General features: G+C 35.2%; 3 protein-coding genes across 4 annotated transcripts in view; 2 read left to right on the forward strand and 1 right to left on the reverse strand.

Annotated features, from left to right (window-relative positions):
- The window catches only part of LOC21396865 (probable zinc metalloprotease EGY1, chloroplastic), a 10,104-nt gene extending 5,159 nt beyond the window's left edge, over nucleotides 1–4,945 (forward strand). Inside the window, exons 5-10 of the mRNA XM_024171737.1 lie at nucleotides 2,535–2,746; nucleotides 3,006–3,056; nucleotides 3,150–3,219; nucleotides 3,690–3,758; nucleotides 3,998–4,048; nucleotides 4,645–4,945. Of these exons, the coding sequence (XP_024027505.1) occupies nucleotides 2,535–2,746; nucleotides 3,006–3,056; nucleotides 3,150–3,219; nucleotides 3,690–3,758; nucleotides 3,998–4,048; nucleotides 4,645–4,803 (612 nt within the window). The 3' untranslated portion in view covers nucleotides 4,804–4,945. The remainder of the gene's footprint in view (nucleotides 1–2,534; nucleotides 2,747–3,005; nucleotides 3,057–3,149; nucleotides 3,220–3,689; nucleotides 3,759–3,997; nucleotides 4,049–4,644) is intronic.
- Nucleotides 4,946–8,168: 3,223 nt separating this feature from the next.
- LOC21396866 (histone-lysine N-methyltransferase SUVR3) lies at nucleotides 8,169–13,846 on the forward strand. Of its 2 annotated transcripts, none has more exons than XM_010090192.2 (3): nucleotides 8,169–8,895; nucleotides 11,354–11,774; nucleotides 13,579–13,846. In XM_010090192.2, exons 1-2 carry the CDS (start codon nucleotides 8,229–8,231, stop codon nucleotides 11,740–11,742), a joined length of 1,056 nt encoding a protein of 351 aa, XP_010088494.1. In that variant the 5' UTR covers nucleotides 8,169–8,228; the 3' UTR covers nucleotides 11,743–11,774; nucleotides 13,579–13,846. The 2 variants fall into 2 exon arrangements, with proteins under 2 accessions (XP_010088494.1, XP_024027654.1); XM_024171886.1 differs by having other exon boundaries at nucleotides 8,169–8,883.
- Nucleotides 13,847–13,890: 44 nt separating this feature from the next.
- LOC21396867 (LOB domain-containing protein 20) lies at nucleotides 13,891–15,444 on the reverse strand. Its single transcript, XM_024171893.1, has 3 exons — nucleotides 15,315–15,444; nucleotides 15,014–15,276; nucleotides 13,891–14,242 (listed from the first exon to the last, which is right to left on the reverse strand). The coding sequence occupies exons 1-3, from the start codon at nucleotides 15,442–15,444 to the stop codon at nucleotides 13,892–13,894; spliced, it is 744 nt and encodes a 247-aa protein (XP_024027661.1). The 3' UTR covers nucleotide 13,891.
- Nucleotides 15,445–18,406: the final 2,962 nt, after the last annotated feature.

Below are 18,406 nucleotides of genomic sequence, written 5' to 3' on the forward strand. Positions count from 1 at the left end.
ATATTTAAAATATATATATATATATATATATATATATCAATAGGGTCAAAATTAGAGAGAATATGTTTGAGAAATAGTGGTTGAACATTTTGGAAAATATTTTAGGGAAGTAATGAGAGAAAAAGATATTTGAGAATCACTTTTTTTATATATAATAATTAAATGATTTACAGGGAAAAAGTATTTAAACAACGACATAGTCAGGAAATTTATAACAACAGACCAATAAGTAAAAAATCAGTAAATTACAATTTAGAACTTAATTTTTATTAAAAATTATGCTAAATTATGGTAATATTTTTCGGTTGAATAACACTTACAAACATAAATTATAATAATGTATATCAAATAGGTGGGTCCCGCTTTTAAACCAGCTTTTTGTATTGAAATTGGTAAAAGAAAAAAGAAGAAGAAAACAAACCCATCAACCTTCAAATTCAATCAGATAAACGTCCTTTTATAGAGAGGGGAAAAACAAAATAAATGTTGATCTGATGTCCTTGAAAGCACCAAAAAAGGGAACCAACGAAACACCCACTTAAAAAAACGCATCTCCTTTTATATGTATGTAAAAGACTAGTTAGGAGTTGCATTGGGAACCAACAATGTGAGATTTTCCATGTTTAACTGCTGATGAAAAAGTTTCCATTCTCTGATTTATTCTCTTTTAAATGGTACTAAGTTACTCGACTCAGGGGAAGTTATTTTCTGTGTGTGCTTCTTTTTAAAAGAAGTTCAAAAGTGTGCTTTTCTTTTCGTTTCAATTTGCTTGAAAGGGCATCTCATAATGTGATAGTGATACGTTCTTCTAGTTTGTTATTTCCCAAGAATGTCTCATCCACTTTTGTTACTCTTGTTTTACCAGTAATGATTTATTCTTTATCATCTAAAGGAAGTTAAAGGTAGAATTGGATTAAAATTTCTAATTCAGGAGATTCTCAACATATTCATTTTTTTTTTTGAAACTAAAGACATCATATGTATTTATTTTGGCATACGTCACCCAGCATGCTATTAAACTTCTTCCCTGACCTATTCTCTTGATTTCCATGGATCCGCCCTGGCCTAAGAATCACTCTACTCCTTCCCGGCATAGCCTTGATTTCACATTATCTCATTGGTGACCTGAAAAATGTGACCTCATTTCAGTTGCTTAATTTTGTTGACTAACAATACTGTTTTTCAAAAGCAAATGAACTTCCTCATTACTTTTTTTTTTACTATCTCATTACTCGCATTTCATAGTTTCTTTTCCATAAAGAGCATACTAGTAAAGGTTATCATGCATTTACCAAAAGATCTCTTATTGAAATACTTCTAGTTATGTGTTTGTTTAAAAAGTCATTAAACATGGTCAAGTTCAATTAATTACGTTAATATGCGGGTGCATATTTGCATCACTGTGACATCCCATGTTCAAACAAAATGGTTGCTAGAGCTGCAAGTTTGGGTTGCACCATACGGGCTGGCCCGAGGCTTGTCACTGTTGGCTCAAGCCCGAACCTCTGAATCATGCAAGGCTGAGGTTTTGAGCCCGAAAGCTTATTCGGGCCGGCCCGGCCCAATCACCCTCTTTTTATTTTTATTTTTATTTTTTCTGAAAATGCCTTATAAAATTCTGTCCCTAGGCCTGTCATGCTTTAGGGCTGGCCTGGCCCGAAATTTCCATTCAGCCGCCGGTCTCGGGCCGGGCAGCCGGAACTTTCACCTGTAATGGTTGCATTTTGCAGAGCAATGAAAAGAATTTGTGAACATGTTTTTATATATGTATATATAAGTATGTATATATGTACGTATTTTCTCTTCTTCACACATCACACGAATTTTTGAAGCGCCTAGAACATCAGAACTTTACACACAATCGTGCGCTGCAGTTTTTGTTCTCAAACTTCTCAAAATCGGGAAATTACACGCAATATTGATATCAATATTAATGTAGAACAAGTTAAGATTTAGAGGAGAAAAGAGGAAGAGAAAGAAATAGGTAGAGAAAGATTTAGAATTTGAGGAAGAGAAGAGAGTATGAGAGAGCTTCTAGGGAGAGAACAAGAATGTTAGGAGATGAAAAGTGTATTATTTCATAACCAAAATGACTTGTTTTCCCATGTTACAAGATGGCGTATTTATAGATAGGCAATTTAGCACAATTATAAGTTGGTCATACTAGATCCTAACTAATGACAACTAAGAATGACTTGGCACAATTGGCCAAGTTGGTTTCTAGTAAAGTAAGCAAGCAAATGACAACTAAGCATGAGTTGGCACAAGTTGCCAAGTTGTCAACTTTCACAAAATAACAAAATAATAACATATAAAAATAATAAAATACTAAATCCTAAGTCTTAATTCTTCCTCCAACGACGTCTAGTGTAGGTTTGTAATTTAGCATTGTGTTCCGTGTCAAATATCCACGGCATATTCAACGATGTTATAAATACACGGTTAAAGATCTTTAATTTTTTTAGTAAGTTAATCATGTAGCAGTTTCATGTTATTGCCTTTAAAGGGTGCCCATGAACTTTTTACTTGTGCAGTTCAAATCTATTCTTCCTGATCGGAGTACACAAGTAGACATATCACTCGCGGGCCCATTTGCTGGTGCTGCACTGTCTTTTTCAATGTTTGCTGTAGGCCTGCTGCTTTCATCTAATCCTGATGCCGCTGGAGACCTGGTGCAGGTTCCAAGCATGCTGTTTCAAGGTTCTATACTTCTTGGACTCATCAGTAGAGCGACCCTTGGTTATGCGTACGTCTCTCGTTTTTCTCCCTGGCTTCATTGACCAGAAGTAATTATTTATGTTTGACGTGGAAGATATGAACACACTAGCATTTTGTTGCCTTTGGAGATTAACTCCGATGATGCCACTTGAGGGAATTGTCAGTCTTATGATACTATAATTTTAAGTTCTTTCACTTCTTAGTCGCATTCAATAGTAGTGAATGATTTGTGTCATTGTCTTCTTTTATTATTATTATTTCTCAAATTTTCCATTACGAACATGCAGAGCCATGCATGCAGGGACTGTTGCGATCCATCCTCTTGTGATTGCTGGCTGGTAATGTACCACCATCCTCAAGTAATTCCTGGGTTATCTTGTTGTCTTTATTGCTAGTTGTGTGATAGGCTTTTGATTCACAACTTCTTGCAGGTGTGGCTTAACAACCACTGCTTTTAATATGCTTCCAGTGGGTTGTCTTGATGGTGGAAGAGCTGTGCAGGTAATCCTTACCAGCCTTCCTTATGCTTCAACAACTAAACTCTATGGTTGAGGCTAAATTATAAATCAATAGCAAAGCTGGAGCTTGGGCATACAATCTTAATATATAGATATGCTTTCCTTTTGGCATCAGGTTTTGAATCCTGGTGGCACTAGTGAATTGACAAGTCACTGAACTGCCCCGTGCCCCCAGAGGGTCACATAAATATGCAATTTGATAATTTGATTTGCGTGTTTAAGAAAGGCTCCTATAGTTTCCTTTTATCTTTATAGGGGGACAGTGTTATGAATTTTGTCTGGGAAAGTTTATGTTGAAGATTACATGTTTGACGAATATATTTGTTACATTTGTTGATTAGTTCTTAATTCTGCTTAGAGAAATCCAGTCAAAACTATTTGATAACATATTTCCAATGTACTTAAACTTGTGTAGCATTTATCGCAGTTAATTACGTGTTTTGCTATTCGCAGGGTGCTTTTGGAAAAGGTGCATTGATTGGATTTGGTTTGACAACTTACACGCTGCTCGGATTGGGAGTGGTAATTTCAACTTTGACAGCTTTCTAAATTACCCTCTTGATCTTTGCTTTTTATCCACTATTACCACATAGCAGAATGTTCATTCTAGACCTCTTTTGCGGTTTTGCCCACTTAACTGCGACCTTATTCCATTTTTTTTTCTTGAGAAAACTGAAAGGGAAAATGAAAACCACCATCTATTTGTATGCTTTATTGTCCTTACTATTCAGTGTTTCTCTTTCCTTTTCTTTCTTTCAAAGCTCGGTGGACCTTTATCGCTTCCATGGGGACTGTATGTGCTCATCTGTCAGGTACATAAACTATAAAAATTATCGTAGCAAATTGCATTGTTCTACCTTAAGGACCCGTTTAGTTTGAGTTTTTAATTTGAGTTGAGATGTGATTTTATGTGAGAACTTTTTACTGAGTAAAAAAGTTAGATGTGACTGTTTCTGAGAGCTTTTTACTGTAGTAAACTCGAATCGGTGAAATGAACGGGGCCTTAAATTTTTCATTTTATTTTTACATAATACACCCGTAACTTTTAATTTTGGCAAATTGTATCTTAAACTATAAAACCAGTTGCATTTGAGGTCCAATAGCTCAAGAGTGTTATCAAATTGTCGGTTTGAGACATGAGATTTGCGCATGAATGGCAAAGCTCGTTAATTAAAACTTGATCACGTCTGAATCTCGAACCACTAATTTGATAACGCCCGCTAGCTATTGGACTTCAATCGGCCATTGATTTGAAAGTTCAGGATGTAATTCACCAAAATTGAAAGTTTGGAATGTATGGAAAAAAAAAAAATCATCGTGCAAAGTGCAAATTACTCAAAATTAATGTGTCTGTGAATTTCATGGTTTTTGAGTTCTCTGATATTTTTCTGAAAAACTATATGGGCAGAGGACACCCGAGAAACCTTGCTTGAATGATGTCACAGAGGTTGGGACATGGAGGAAAACTTTTGTTGCAGTGGCTATTTTCCTTGTTGTGCTGACACTTCTTCCGGTATGGGATGAGCTTGCAGAGGAGCTAGGTATAGGTCTTGTAACCACTTTCTGATGTGTAAAATGTAGATCATACCAAACTCAATTTTGACACTAATTTAATCCGATGGTAAATTGATAGTCAAAGTGAGCAATCTTCAATACGCATTCAACCTTGTAATTATCATTCTTATTCTAATTTCTTCAATAAAATTGGTTTTTTTTTTTTTTTTTTTTTTTTTTTTTTTTTTTTTTTTTTTTTTTTTTTTTTTTTTTTTTTTTCTTTTTTTTCTTTTTTTTGAGTCATTCCTGTATATTTTCGTAAGCATTGGCCACTTCTGATATCTAAAATATTTGTAACCATCCCTATGAATGATATAAGCATTTTACCATTTATCATCCATTTCTCCCCTTATCTTTTAAGCATCATGCTTTCTATTACTACGAAGACAAACTTTTAGCATCTCAGAGATTACGATTCAATGTTTTTTTTCATTTTTTTTCTCTGTCTCTGCATTTCGCCTTTGTTTAATTTTTGAGCAATTTTGCGTGTTGCACATTTATGCATTCAATTGACTCCTTATTCTACAAGATCCTGTTCGAAACGACAAATTCAAATTGAAATTAGGATTATTCATCGTAATCCTGTGTTGGGTGACATCTTTTGATCGGATAAATTATCATGTGACAAAAAATAGTTTGATGTCTAGAATTAAAATAAATGGGTCTTATTTTTTTTTTAATGGAAAATTGCATTTCATTAAAATACTAATAAATAGTCGTCTTGGTACAATGTTAACCTATCAGAGGGACATACACACGTTGAGGCCTGAAATCGGAAAAGCACCTCAGCACACTAACAACGAGCGGGCTGAAAGCTCGACTGGAGAAAACCCCTCTTTTCAACATAAGATGTCGAGCGCTGGAGGAGCATATCGTCAAAACTCATAGAAAGGGGACATACACGACATAGAAAAAATTCTAGCCGGACCAAGACCATCTTATCGGCATTAAACCGAACACTTAAATCTAATAGAAAACAACAAACCAGACAAGAGTCGGGTGGGGAAACCACCAACTTTATTACAAACACAAAAGTTACAAAAAGAAAAAACCTTCGACCACCGCCGGTAGAAACCTCCAATGAAGGGTGTCCAGCCAAATGACCATCGAGGAAGATAACTAGCGAAGAGATATTAGCCACCAAGCGAAAAACTCCCCTGAGAAAAGAGACCGTCCAATCGACTTTCAAGCTCTTAATCGGTTCATATCTGCCCAAACGGAGCCACCACACCGTACATCACCACCACCAACAAGCAGCCCACGATGAGACGAGCCAGATGATCAATTTCATGGCTGGGAGCCCGGCGACACGCCCGGAGGCAGTGCCAGAGCTCCGGCCAACCTCTGCTCTTTAAGCACCTTCTCACTCTAACTCTCTCTCTCTCTCTAGAAAACGTGTCACTGCCTTTAAATGGGTCTTATTCCTTGGAAAGGATTGCCTCGATCTAATTTTATGGACAAAAATCTCTTTGAATTGCATTTTTAGTTGAAATAATGTTTTAAATTATTGATGCCTGATAAAATTCAGAGGGAATCATCACGGGCATCATGTGTGACCTACTTAAGGACAAACCTGTAAAATTAAGCCTACAGGAAAAAGAAAAGGGCCTTTTACGGTAGGTCGGCTTACTAATGTGGTTAGTTTCTTACTGTTGGATCTGGTTAAAATCACATAGATTAAAAAATTATGCAAAAAAGACAGTTTTTGATACAGATTTAACGCTGAAAAATAGAGAACTATCAATAGTTCATTTTTTCAGTCTTACTAGAGAAACTCAAAAAAAAAAAAAAAAAGTAGAAACAAAAAACTTAAAAGATAAATGTTTCCAATCTCTCGTGACGTTGATCACAAGGGTGCTAGGTTGCGGGGAAGGGGGTCGGTATTGGCCAACGTTTATGGGATGTTTGGTACCTAGATTCGTTCCCTGATTCGAATCATGGTTCGTAGTTCGCTACAATATTTTCTCTCACAAAAAATACACGTAAATCGAAAATGGTTCTAATCACATAGTTCTGATCCATGAACCAAACGTCTCCTTAATTAAGTGTTTGTTTTTATGTTGATAAACGATTGATTGTGAGATTACTAGCTTTCTTAAGCAAAGATTGTAAAAATATCCCACCAACTCGAAATATAAGAAGCAAAGCTTGGATGGACAAAGCTCATGGAGTTTCAAGGAATGGAAGACGGATTTAGAGCTTCAAGTATGAAGATCACAAGACTAGCCTACATAGGTTCAAATTGTATTAGATTGGGTTAGATGCGTGGGTATTTATAATAATTTCTTGTTTTTAAATAATTTGGCACGATGCACACACACGTTAGAATTTTAGACTTTACAAAATTCCATGAAAAATGTGTATAAAAGATTCTAAAGTGATTAGAAGAAGTTTTTGACACATAATTTTGTGTTAAATTGTATCAAAATCAAATTATTGAAAGTTTTTGAAGTAAAGAAAATAGACAACGTGTGGTAAACCAGTGTTTTACTTCCAATCAATCGGTGTGATAAATAAAACTGCACTCTGTTGTAGTGTCTACATTTGTTTGGTCATTTGCAACACGCATGAAAACCGAAATAGTGCCGCGGCGCTGCCCTGAATTAATTGAACACATATAAGTGTTAGAGGATATCCTATAATTTACCATTCAAATAATCCAAATATTAAAAAAAAAGAAACTAAAAATAAATGACAAACTACCTAAATAATTACAAAGAAAATCTCCTCTCCTTAAAAAGAGAGAAAGACCCACCCCGCACCCCCAGTTGCTTAAGGGTCCGTTTAGTTCGCTGATTCGAGTTTTTAATTCGAGTTGAGATGTAATTTTATGTGAGAGCCTTTTATTGTAGCAAAAAAGTTAAATGTGATTGTTTGTGAGAACTTTTTACTGTAGCAAAACTTAAATTCTAAACTCGAATCAGCGAAATGAACGGAGCCAGTGTGTTTTTTTTTCTTTTTTTACCCTTTTTCTTTTTTTAAGTTTTCTTTCTCTTTTTTTTTTTCAACCATTTATATAACCATTGTTTTGGCTAGTCATAAATCTAAATCTAAATATTTACAAATCTAAATAAATTAAATACAAATTAGGTAATATCTGATATAAGAATTACGATAATACCGAATACCAGTCGATTATAAAGCCAAAAATTGGGATAAATTAAGGTTATATTTATTTTACTAATTTGAGTTTATAATTCTAGTTTTGTTATAGTATAAAACTCTCAGAAATAGTTACATTTAATTTTTTTATTACAGTAAAAAATTCTCACATAAAATTACATCCAAACTCAAATTAATAAATTAAACGAACCTTAAATTATTTTTGGTGCCATATCGTCCTCGCCTACTCCGCTCCTCAATCCTTCAAAACAAAAGCCCTCCAAAATTAGTACGAAAACAAGATTCAAAACTGGGATTAGTTTCTGACTATCTGTGATGCACCAGCAACCATCGCCCAAAAGATACCGGGCACCCAATAAACGACACAACCAAGAAGAAAACGACAAACCCAGATCCCTCCTCGAGTGCGCAGAGCTAGTCCTTCCATGGCTGACCCCATCAGAGCTCGCCAACATATCCCTCACCTGCAAATCCCTCCACCGTATCTCCAAGTCCATCACCGCCCTCCGCTCCTCTGACGCCTCGAGAGCCTTCGAGAACCTTCCAATCCCATTCCTCAACTCCGTCGACACCCAACCCTACGCCTTCTTCCTCTACACCCCCTCTCAAATCCCATCTTCTTCTTCTTTCGTTTCTCCTCAACGCCAGCCTTGGGGCTGGAGCTCATCCCATGATGTTCAACCCAATTGTGGGGTCGAAACGGTGCGTTTAACGGACGGGTCCGCCGAGAATGCTTGGGGAGGGTGTGCGTGTGGAGATTGTTGTGTGGATAATGAGTGTCCGTGTTCGAGGTTTGATGGGTTGGAGGATGTGGTGGTGAGGGAGTGCGGTCCGAGTTGCGGGTGTGGATCGGAATGTGGGAATCGGTCGACTCAGAGAGGGGTTTCGGTGAAGCTGAAGATCGTTAGGGATTCCAACAAAGGCTGGTCTTTGTGCGCTGATGACTTTATTCCCACAGGCCGATTCGTTTGTGAGTACGCAGGTTTGTTTAATCAAATGTTTGCATTTGTTTTCGGTGATGATGGTTTTGTTTACAGTGTGCTGTTATTTGTGAATGTAGAAGTCGCTTTAGCTGATGAAACTTATGATTGATAAAATTTGGATACAGTTTGAGTTTGAGATGCTAAATTTGCGGTTTGTGTGTATAAATCATTAGAGAGAAAAAAAAAAAAAACCCAAAACATAATCCGATCAATAACTAACTTATCATCAAGCTTATCTTGAATAAGTACTCTTATTCGTCACCAGCCAAATTGCCCAAATTGTAGCTAACACTGCACGCTATTTGCTATTGCACAAACTTTGAGCTCTGTCTGAATAAGTAGATTTACAGAGTTTCTATTTTTATTGCTACTTGTATGACACTGGGATTTTTCGAGTTTTGACTTTGAGATCGTATTGCTTACATATAAAAAAGTAAAAACATCTATGATAAATGACTCCGCTCTTTTTTTTTTTCTTTTTCTTTTTCCCTCTCTCCATATATATATATATATAATATGTATATTACGCTGTAATAAATATAGTTAAAAGTTAATTATCTGTTTTTAATGTATAGCTGATTTAGGTGCTTCTGACTATGAAAGCTATAGAGTTAGAAGCAACAAACAAATGCATGTGTTTTATGTGCTGGCCTAAAACTGTAGCAAGCTTGTTTGGTAGGGTTGTGGCCTGTGGGTTTTACTAACGTGAAATTCTTTGTTCACTGAAGTGTTGAGATTTATATTTACAAACAATCAATTTCAAATGACTAATTGCAATTTGGACGTAGTTGTTTCAGCTGTTCAATTGTGTTGACTGGCCCAGCAGTCTATTTTAACTGATTATGGTCTTAATCTTACATTAGTGTCAATTGGTGGAGCCTGTTATTCTGTACTAGCAGAAATCGTCAATTTAGAATCTGATATAGTCATTTGCAACTATCAAAAGGAAGTAAATATGATTGTTAGGTTATAGTTGGTGGAGCTATTTGCTCATCTTCACGTCTAGAATTGAAGTAAGGTTCTTCTACTATAATTGCTAATATGCTTTTGGGTGGCTGGCTACTCATGATGCAAGGATTTCATGCTTGTGTGTTTTTTGCGATGCGCTAACCTTAGTTCTCATATGTGCATGCACATCGTCAATGTTGTTACAAATCATATTATGTGGATATCTGATAGCAGGGAAAACAAATATATGGATTGTTTCATATTTTATGTTATTGTTGATATATATATATATATGTATGTATGTATGTATGTATGTATGTATGTATGTATGTATATATATATTTACACACTTTTTCATAGACCAGAGATCCACCAAACCTACCTAGTGGGGTTGAGTTAGAAAATCAATTGATTTTTATGAAAAGCAACAGGAGAGAAAGACAAGAAAAAATTGTGGATAAAAAGAAGAATACAGGTAGGAGGAAAGTTTCAGTAAACTGATAATCTCAATAATCAAATACTAAAATGTTCAAACATAATCAAATCTATCGAGGGAAAAATGAAAAAAAAAAAAGAAAAGTATGATCAAGACTATTTCTAGATATGCAGTTTAAATTGATAAGAACTTGATCACAAATAATTAAGATAATTTCTTAGTTATATAAAAAACAAAGATAATTCATAGGTTATAAAGTTGGATGTAAAAGATAAGTCGTCAATTATGCAAACAAAGTAAGAAAATTCCAGGCTAAATTACTACATCTATGTCTAGCAAATGGACATTGTCCCCTTGGACGTCGTCACAAATACAACTGGATCTTCTATACCTTTCTTCTCTTGTTGCTCATCATTCCAGTTTTACGTACCCTCAGTACACAGTTTAAATTTTTCTCATTTTGTGACCATATCGTCTTGGAAATGCCTTCTCGTTGCTTTCTTGCTTCATCATGATATTCATATCTCCTGCTGGTGTACATTCTTGAGTCTATTACATAAAATTGTAGACAACCATTTACATGCTGCATTTTTATTTTTCTTTTCTCGTAAGTTGATATTGATGTAGGGAGATTTAGGCATCAGTGGTCGTTTCTTATATTTTCATATGTCGTTTATTTTATCTTTCTAATTTAGCTTAGTTTTATTATTATTATGTCATTTTCTTGGTTGTTTTTTGATTATCGTTTCTTGGTGAGCTATAAATAGCCACTTAACTATTGTATTAAGGGGACTTGATAATTGATATTGAATACAAAGCTTGAGTGTTTTCTCTCCAATTTGGGGATTTTCTCCTTGTGGGGTTCTCTTTAGGTAGACTTGGGATTACATGTCCCGTCTTCTGTCCGGGTTAGGCCGGTAAAATTCCGTTCTATCCATTCCGCTGCATCAAATATTAGCATGAACTCCACTGCTGGTTTCTTGATGTTGTTTGTCCGTATGTCAATTATCAAGCTGCAAAATTGACAAGCAAAGTTTTTAAAAATTTGTTCAATTTGAATTTTCTTTGGATAGGTGAGCTCTTGACAACCAATGAAGCAAGAAGGCGGCAACAAAAGTACGACGATCTTGCCTTAGGCGGTTGCTTTTCCTCCGCACTTTTGGTTGTGAGGGAGCATCTTCCATCTAGAAAAGCATGTTTAAGACTGAATATTGATGCCACAAGAGTTGGGAATGTGGCAAGATTCATCAATCATTCGTGTGATGGTGGTAATCTCTCCACAGTATTGGTCAGAAGCTCGGGTGCATTGCTTCCTCGCCTCTGCTTCTTTGCTTCCAAGGACATTAAAGAAGGTGAAGAGCTTACTTTTAGCTACGGTGGAGTTAGGCTACGGTCCAAGGGTTCACGATGCTGTTGTGGTAGCTCTTCTTGTTTTGGATGGTTACCTTCAGAACAAACTTAGTAGCTGCTACATACTTCTTGTTGCAGAATAAGGTATGTCTGACAAAGAGCTTTGAATTCTGCCTTTCTACTTTAGGAAATGGCTGGGAAAAAACAGGGAAGCGATATGATGATATGCATTGAGCTATAAGCTGTAAGATAACAGATTTTGCAATATAGAGAAATTTGTTTATATAGAACAATTAATCTATAATCAGAAAGATATCTCCTATCTGCAAGTTTGGCGAGGAGAATAACCATTATATGTCCGGGAAATGTCAACCATTTTTTTTACCTGTTATCAGGATAATCTAGTGTGTAAATTGACAACACGTGGTTTTTAGTAGGAAAAAGGCGATAATACGTGTGATTTTACTACTCTCACATTTATAATTCTTGATAATGAAATTATAAATACCACATAAGAGAAGGCCAAGTTAATTCGCTCAACATTGCACGTGCATAGATCTCTTGCCTCTTGGCTGCTTATTAGATCCGTTGTTGCTAAGGTGACTAAATTAAGGCCTGTGGCAGAGGCCCCGACTTTGAGCTCTGGTCTCATATTATGTTTTCATGGGATAACAGATGGACATGTCTTTCTTCACCTGACCTTTATAAAGATTTATGCCTTTCTGTAAAAGGTTATTATATCTCTAACCCTGCCTTCTTCGCCGGTCTTTTTTCTTTTCCTGTAATTGATGTACCTTTAGGTTTAACTAGTTCTGTGTTTTAGTTGCCAGTCACCGATGACCGGAGTCACTTGTCATCGGTGGCTAGAGTCGCTCGGTTGATGACCGCCTGTCATTTTTTCTGAGTCAGTTGTTAAAGTGAGTAAGTGCCATTGGTCACCCTCCATCGTCAATTGCTGGAGTTGGTGGTCGCCGTCATGCATTTACCTATGCTAATTGATAGACTTGGTAAATGACTGTGCGCCACAATATGATACATGTTAAATCAATGGTCACTTAGTGGCAATTACTCATCAACTATGGCTAGAGTCACTCAGATTTTGCCACAGCTATTGGAAGATTATTAATTTTTATTCTTTTATTTTTTGCGAAAAATCAAAATTTTCGAGCCTCTGGACACCGAGGAAAGGAGAGACCTCTTGCAGGCGCAACAAGGCTGATAGAAATCGACAAGCGTAAAGTAGTAACATCAACAAAGGAGAGAGAGAGGGGGAGCCAGTGAAAGTAGAGAAAAATCTTTGGGGAATATTAAAAGTTTCTCTGAAATTAGGGATGGTTTGGTCTAAAAACCCATGAAATTTCAAATAGAAAGGGGCACATAAACAAAGTAACAATGAAGGCTACAAATCAATGGGGTAATCAAGGAGGATATTATTCCTTATTTTTTTATTTTTTTTCATTTCTCTTTTTCATTATTTGGAATACAATTTCTTATTTGAAACTTTTGGTTCTCTCTAGCTTTATTAATTTCTTGCTCCACGTGCATCTTTCATTTTCTTTTCTTTCGGGCCTCTCTCTCTCAGTGTAACTTATGAATTGATCCTGCATATATTTATTTCCCTTCTTTCCATTTTATACTTGCAAAAAAATAAAAATAATAAAACAACCTTTGGCATTGTTTTCCTCTAGAGTTATTTGTACATTTGTCCCTAAATTGTAGGGGTTTGGCAACTTTCCCATGAAATTCTAGTTTTGACCATTTGCCACTCCAACTTGCGACACAGTTACAACATGCCCAATTTTGATATGATTGTTTTAGATGTTGGCAAAAAAACATCCCAATTTAAATTGTAACACAAATCTCTTAATTTTTCAACTCTCAACCCCTTAAATCCAATAAAATATCATAGCAAGATTGATAAATGAAGTACGTTACAACTGTTTTGCAGGTTGGAAGGATAAATTGACAAATTCGAAACATAGGGGAAGGTTGCCTGATCCATACAAATTCAGGGAGCAATATCTCAACTCTTTTTTTTTTTTGTTTTTTTTTTTTATCAAATTGAATTTTCTGCGGAAGGGACCAGCTCATGTTAACCGGCCAAAGATCTTCATGGAAGTAACGTCTGCAATAAGCCTCTACCATAGCAATGACATTTTTCAAAAAGATGTTAAGGAAATCTGTAGAATAACAGCAAGGATATCGATTGTAATTCTTATTACATGTATGTGTGTGTATATTTCCTGAATTCAACATCTGCATCAGCAGCGGTGAAGCATCTCATTGGGGAAAACACGAGGAATACGATCCTCTTCCTCATCGTCATCCTCTTCTTGGGACGCCCGTGGCAGTGCCCGAATAGGATCCAAACTCTGAGACGAAGGCGCGGTGTCGGTGGTGCCGATGTCAAAGTTGGTGGTGAAGCTGCTGATATTGCTGATGAGATTGTTGGAGGCAGACGAGTTGTTGGAGTAGGCTGGCTGCAGCACTCCAACATTATGCTGCTGCAGTTGCTGCTGTTGCTGTGAGCTCTGAAACACATTTGCAAACGCAAACCTGCTGTTCACCAGCTGATTCTGCACCATCGCCAGCTCCGTTTGCAGCGATGTCACCTGAACAAACATAAAAACAAAACCAAAAAAAAAAAAAAAAAAAGAAGAGAAAAAAAAAGAAAAAAAAAAAAAAAAAAAAAGAAGAGAAAAAAAAAGAAAAAGAAAAGAAACCATGCACATACGTATGAGAAATAACAGTTTTACAAATTAGCTAGCTTATAACTTACTGGTTCTATATATGTGCGCGCGCATTGATAGATAGACATATATTTACAGGCACCTAAAAAATATAAGAATGCTAAAAGATACTGATATAATAAAAAATAATATTTATAAGATAGAACTTACAGATACTTTTATTTAGATGTGGCCAAGCATTTTTCGAAAAAATAATAGTACAGTAATCACCGGTACATTTGACCAATGAAACTTGCGAAAAATTCTACAAGTACAGTTGCTTGGGCACTTTCATTTCTTGTGATGACTTGCTGCATTGGAGTCGGATACTGTAACTCACAGGGAAAATATGCATGCAGAGTGGATAATGTTATTTAAAAAAAAAATTAATTTTTACATTTATTTTTAGAAATAGTAAAACAAATCAGTGCAAATGAAAATAATAAGTATAGATATTCCTTTATTTTAAGCATGTTTAGTTTGCTGATTTAAGTTTTTAATTTGAGTTGAGATATAACTTTATGTAAGCTTTTTACTGTAGCAAAAAGTTATATGTAACTATTTCTGAGAGTTTTTTACTGTAACAAAACTCAAATCGGTGAAATGAAGGGACCTCTATTTATAAATGTATATGTTTTTATCTAAAAGTTAAACCTGTTGTTGTAAAGCGAGTATGGTGGAGACACAGCCATACACCGGGTCAGCCAATCTCGCTTGAGCCTCATAAGATATGGTAACAACGGCGTCGTGTCTCCGGTTAACCGGAATGTGCAACAAGAGCTTCGACACATTGCTTGCACCAAACACTTTGTGAACGGCCGCGAACCGAGCTGATCCCTGGTCGGAGCCAAAATGTGGGGCGAAGATGCAGCCACTTATGCACTTCCTTCTCAAGAACTTGCAGGCCCCGCACGGAACTGGCGGCGCCACTGAAGCTGCTTCCGGCACCCCCGGCGCGCCGCCCCCGCTGCCGCTGTTGCGGGATCATCTACAGCCGATGGTGTTGCAGCGGTGGTGCGCTTTGTTGGGCCCTTTCGCCGGCTTTCTGAAGCACGATCAGTATGGTCTCCATGTGGTTTAGACATTCGTACAAGGAAATTAAGGTGCGGAGAAAAAAGAGTGTGTACGTACAAAAGAGAGGTTGTGAGATTCGGAGTTATATATATGAAGATGGAAAGAACATGTTTGTTGGATTGTATTAGAATATTGCATTGTAAAATATTATAATAATATAATATTTAGTATGAATATAGTATTATATAAAATATGAATGATAAATTAGTATAGTTTATGTCATATTATTAAATATGGTTTATTTAGGGCGTATTATATTGTATTATTTTATAATAGATTAATAATTCATATTAGAGTTGGGTATTACTAGAAGTCGGTGTCAAGTTGACACAGGATTATGTCAGAGCATATAATTATTGAAAAATTTATAAAGCACAATGCAAATTTTATAAAAATTATATTTTGACGCTAAAACTTTTGTAAAATTATATTTTTACACAAACTTTTATAAAATTACACTTTGACCCTAAAATTTTTATAAAATTTTATTTTAACCGAGAACTTTTGAAAATTGCATTTTCACTCCAAAATTATTAAAATTTTATATTTGACCCCTCATACAATACGTTATGACACTAAACTCTGTATTGTAGTATAATAATATAATATAGTACAATACAATAGACACTTTATACAATACAATACAAGTTACCAAACATGACTAAAGTATACACGTTAGTCTTGTGAAAAGGTTGGCAAGGTGAATGTGGTAATCTTTTCTTTGAGAGAGAAGAGATAGAGATGGAGAGAGAGACACGTTATGGGTATGGTTGGTGAAATGGGAAAAATGAGAAATGGGAAGAGAGTCTGGTGTGAGGTGCACGTGCAAAGGGAGTGTAATACAAGGTTGTTGTCATATTATATTAGGCTCAGCTAATAAAGCGTAAATGGTTTTTTTTTTTTTTTTTAATTTCATTTTATTCTAATGTTTTGTTAGTTGAAAGGGAAAATTAAAAGGTTTATGATCGTCGTATGTATGGATACAGCAGCTGATGGAAAGCACAAGTTTTGTGCTGTCCATGGCGTGTGGGGTGGTGATATATGTGGGAATTAACGTCAAGTGCATGGGAATCGTGTATCTTGCAAGGAAGCAGACAAGAAGACTTGCTGTGCTTCAATATTTATTTTAATTAAAAAAAGGAGGGAGAGAGAGAGAGTGTGAAGATTTTGGTCTGAGGTTTAATATGAAAGTTCAAAGTCACAAAATATATTTGCATTTATCCTTCAACTTGAAAACTATTTCTGACTTTGTAATTGAACTTTAAGAACTCTTATTTTACCAATTGAGTAATCAATTATATTTAATCCTTATGTTATAAAACGGGTGAAAGAATGAGATTAACTGAGGTCATCCGGTTTTTTCGTTTGTTTTTATGAAAATTCTAAATGAATTACTTAAGTGAGACTAATTCAAAATTCATAGTATAAAGTAAGAGTTTTTATAATTTAGAGACCAACTAGGAATGATCGCCGTACAACTTAAAGAAACCATTGAGATTTGAGATTAATTAGTCGCATCATTTTATAATAAATTTTTTTTTCTATACATGTCATGTTATTATTGGTTTGCACACTTCTTTAGCATAGTCTCCCGCGTAAAATTTTAATACCAACGGTTGCTGAAAATTAGTGCTTTTGGTTCTTAAAAAAAAATAGTGCTTTTGGAAGGAAGATTTAAGATTGATCGGTTCATTGTGGTTTAAGTAGGGCTGGCAATCTGAGTAGGGACAGGACGATATGACTCGCAACCCGCATAAAGTTAGCGGGTTTGGGTTTACTATAAATTGGTTTGAGTCATAATCGGGTTGACACGATTAACATGATTAATAAATGGGTTGGATTATGGTTGACCTCCTAATACGAAGTGACACGATTAACTATATGTGTCATCTGCAATCTAATGATATGTGATATAATATGAAAATTTATATGACATATTAAATACAAATAATGTGAATTTTAATATATTTAGGTAAAATTCATTTATTTTTCTTAAATGAAAAGATAAATTGACCAATAAAAATATTAAACATATCTTGACTGTGTTAAATAAGTCATTATTATATTAATTATTTATTCAATATATTAATTTAAACGGGTTATACGGGTTGACATGACTAACATGATTAATAAATGCGTCGTGTTTGAGTTGACATTTTTAACACGTTTAATAAATAAGTTATGTTTAGATTGATATTTTTTAACACGATTAATAAACGGATTGACACGAACACGACTCACTAACACAAATTACCACCCTTAGGTTCAAGTCCAACTTTGTATATTGGATTTGTTTGGTTATGCAGTAAGGAGTCAGCAGAGCTGCCAGTGCATGGGTTTCAATAGTTTGGGGCCAAAGTAGGATTATACTTATAGTTTGGGGGCTGAATTGGAATTTTGTTCTAGATCTTACTTTCCTGCCCAAACTCACGTTCTTTTACGTTTACATTTGTATCGCGAGCATGAGATTTCTGTTTATGAAAATTCCAAAATTAAGCAAAAAAAATAAAAAAATAAAAAAAAATAAAAAGGACATATTTCCCATGTTGGAATAATTATATGAAAGTTGGCGGTTTTCGAGATGATTAAACATTGAGTAGATGTTATTTAGAAAAAATCTGTAGGACATCACAAATGTTGTTGACATGCAAGAACCATCCAACACATAATTGAAGCGTGTAAAACAACATGGTCCCCACCATTCTTTTTATTTTTTAATAAAAAAAATGGAGAAAGTGTTGGACCTCCTCATGCTTTTGTTAAACCCACCAACTCTCTCGGCGGGTCCATCAAGTCATTGACAAAAAAAAAAAAAAAAGAACAATTGTTACTTTCCAATTTGCAATCATATCCATTTTGGAGCCATACGCCTTGCTCTCATTGACACAAGAATAAGTAAAATAACTTCCGTTCTCATGTTATTTTTTAATATTTTTATTTTAGTTTATTATAATAATAAAAATTATCTTTAAA

Source organism: Morus notabilis, unplaced genomic scaffold, assembly GCF_000414095.1.
Source record: "Morus notabilis unplaced genomic scaffold, ASM41409v2 Scaffold1, whole genome shotgun sequence".
In the NCBI taxonomy this organism is placed as follows: Eukaryota; Viridiplantae; Streptophyta; class Magnoliopsida; order Rosales; family Moraceae; genus Morus; species Morus notabilis.

Bases quoted from the DNA above. Each gene is read 5' to 3' on its own strand.
- LOC21396867 (XM_024171893.1), bottom strand. From the start codon at position 15,444: ATGTCTAAACCACATGGAGACCATACTGATCGTGCTTCAGAAAGCCGG. The intron at 15,277-15,314 runs GCCGGGGGTGCC...TGGCGCCGCCAG, and splicing joins AGCGGCAGCGGGGGCGGCGC to TTCCGTGCGGGGCCTGCAAG. The intron at 14,243-15,013 runs GTTTAACTTTTA...ATGTTTGTTCAG, and splicing joins TACTCGCTTTACAACAACAG to GTGACATCGCTGCAAACGGA.
- LOC21396866 (XM_010090192.2), top strand. From the start codon at position 8,229: ATGCACCAGCAACCATCGCCCAAAAGATACCGGGCACCCAATAAACGA. The intron at 8,896-11,353 runs GTTTGTTTAATC...TTCTTTGGATAG, and splicing joins ATTCGTTTGTGAGTACGCAG to GTGAGCTCTTGACAACCAAT.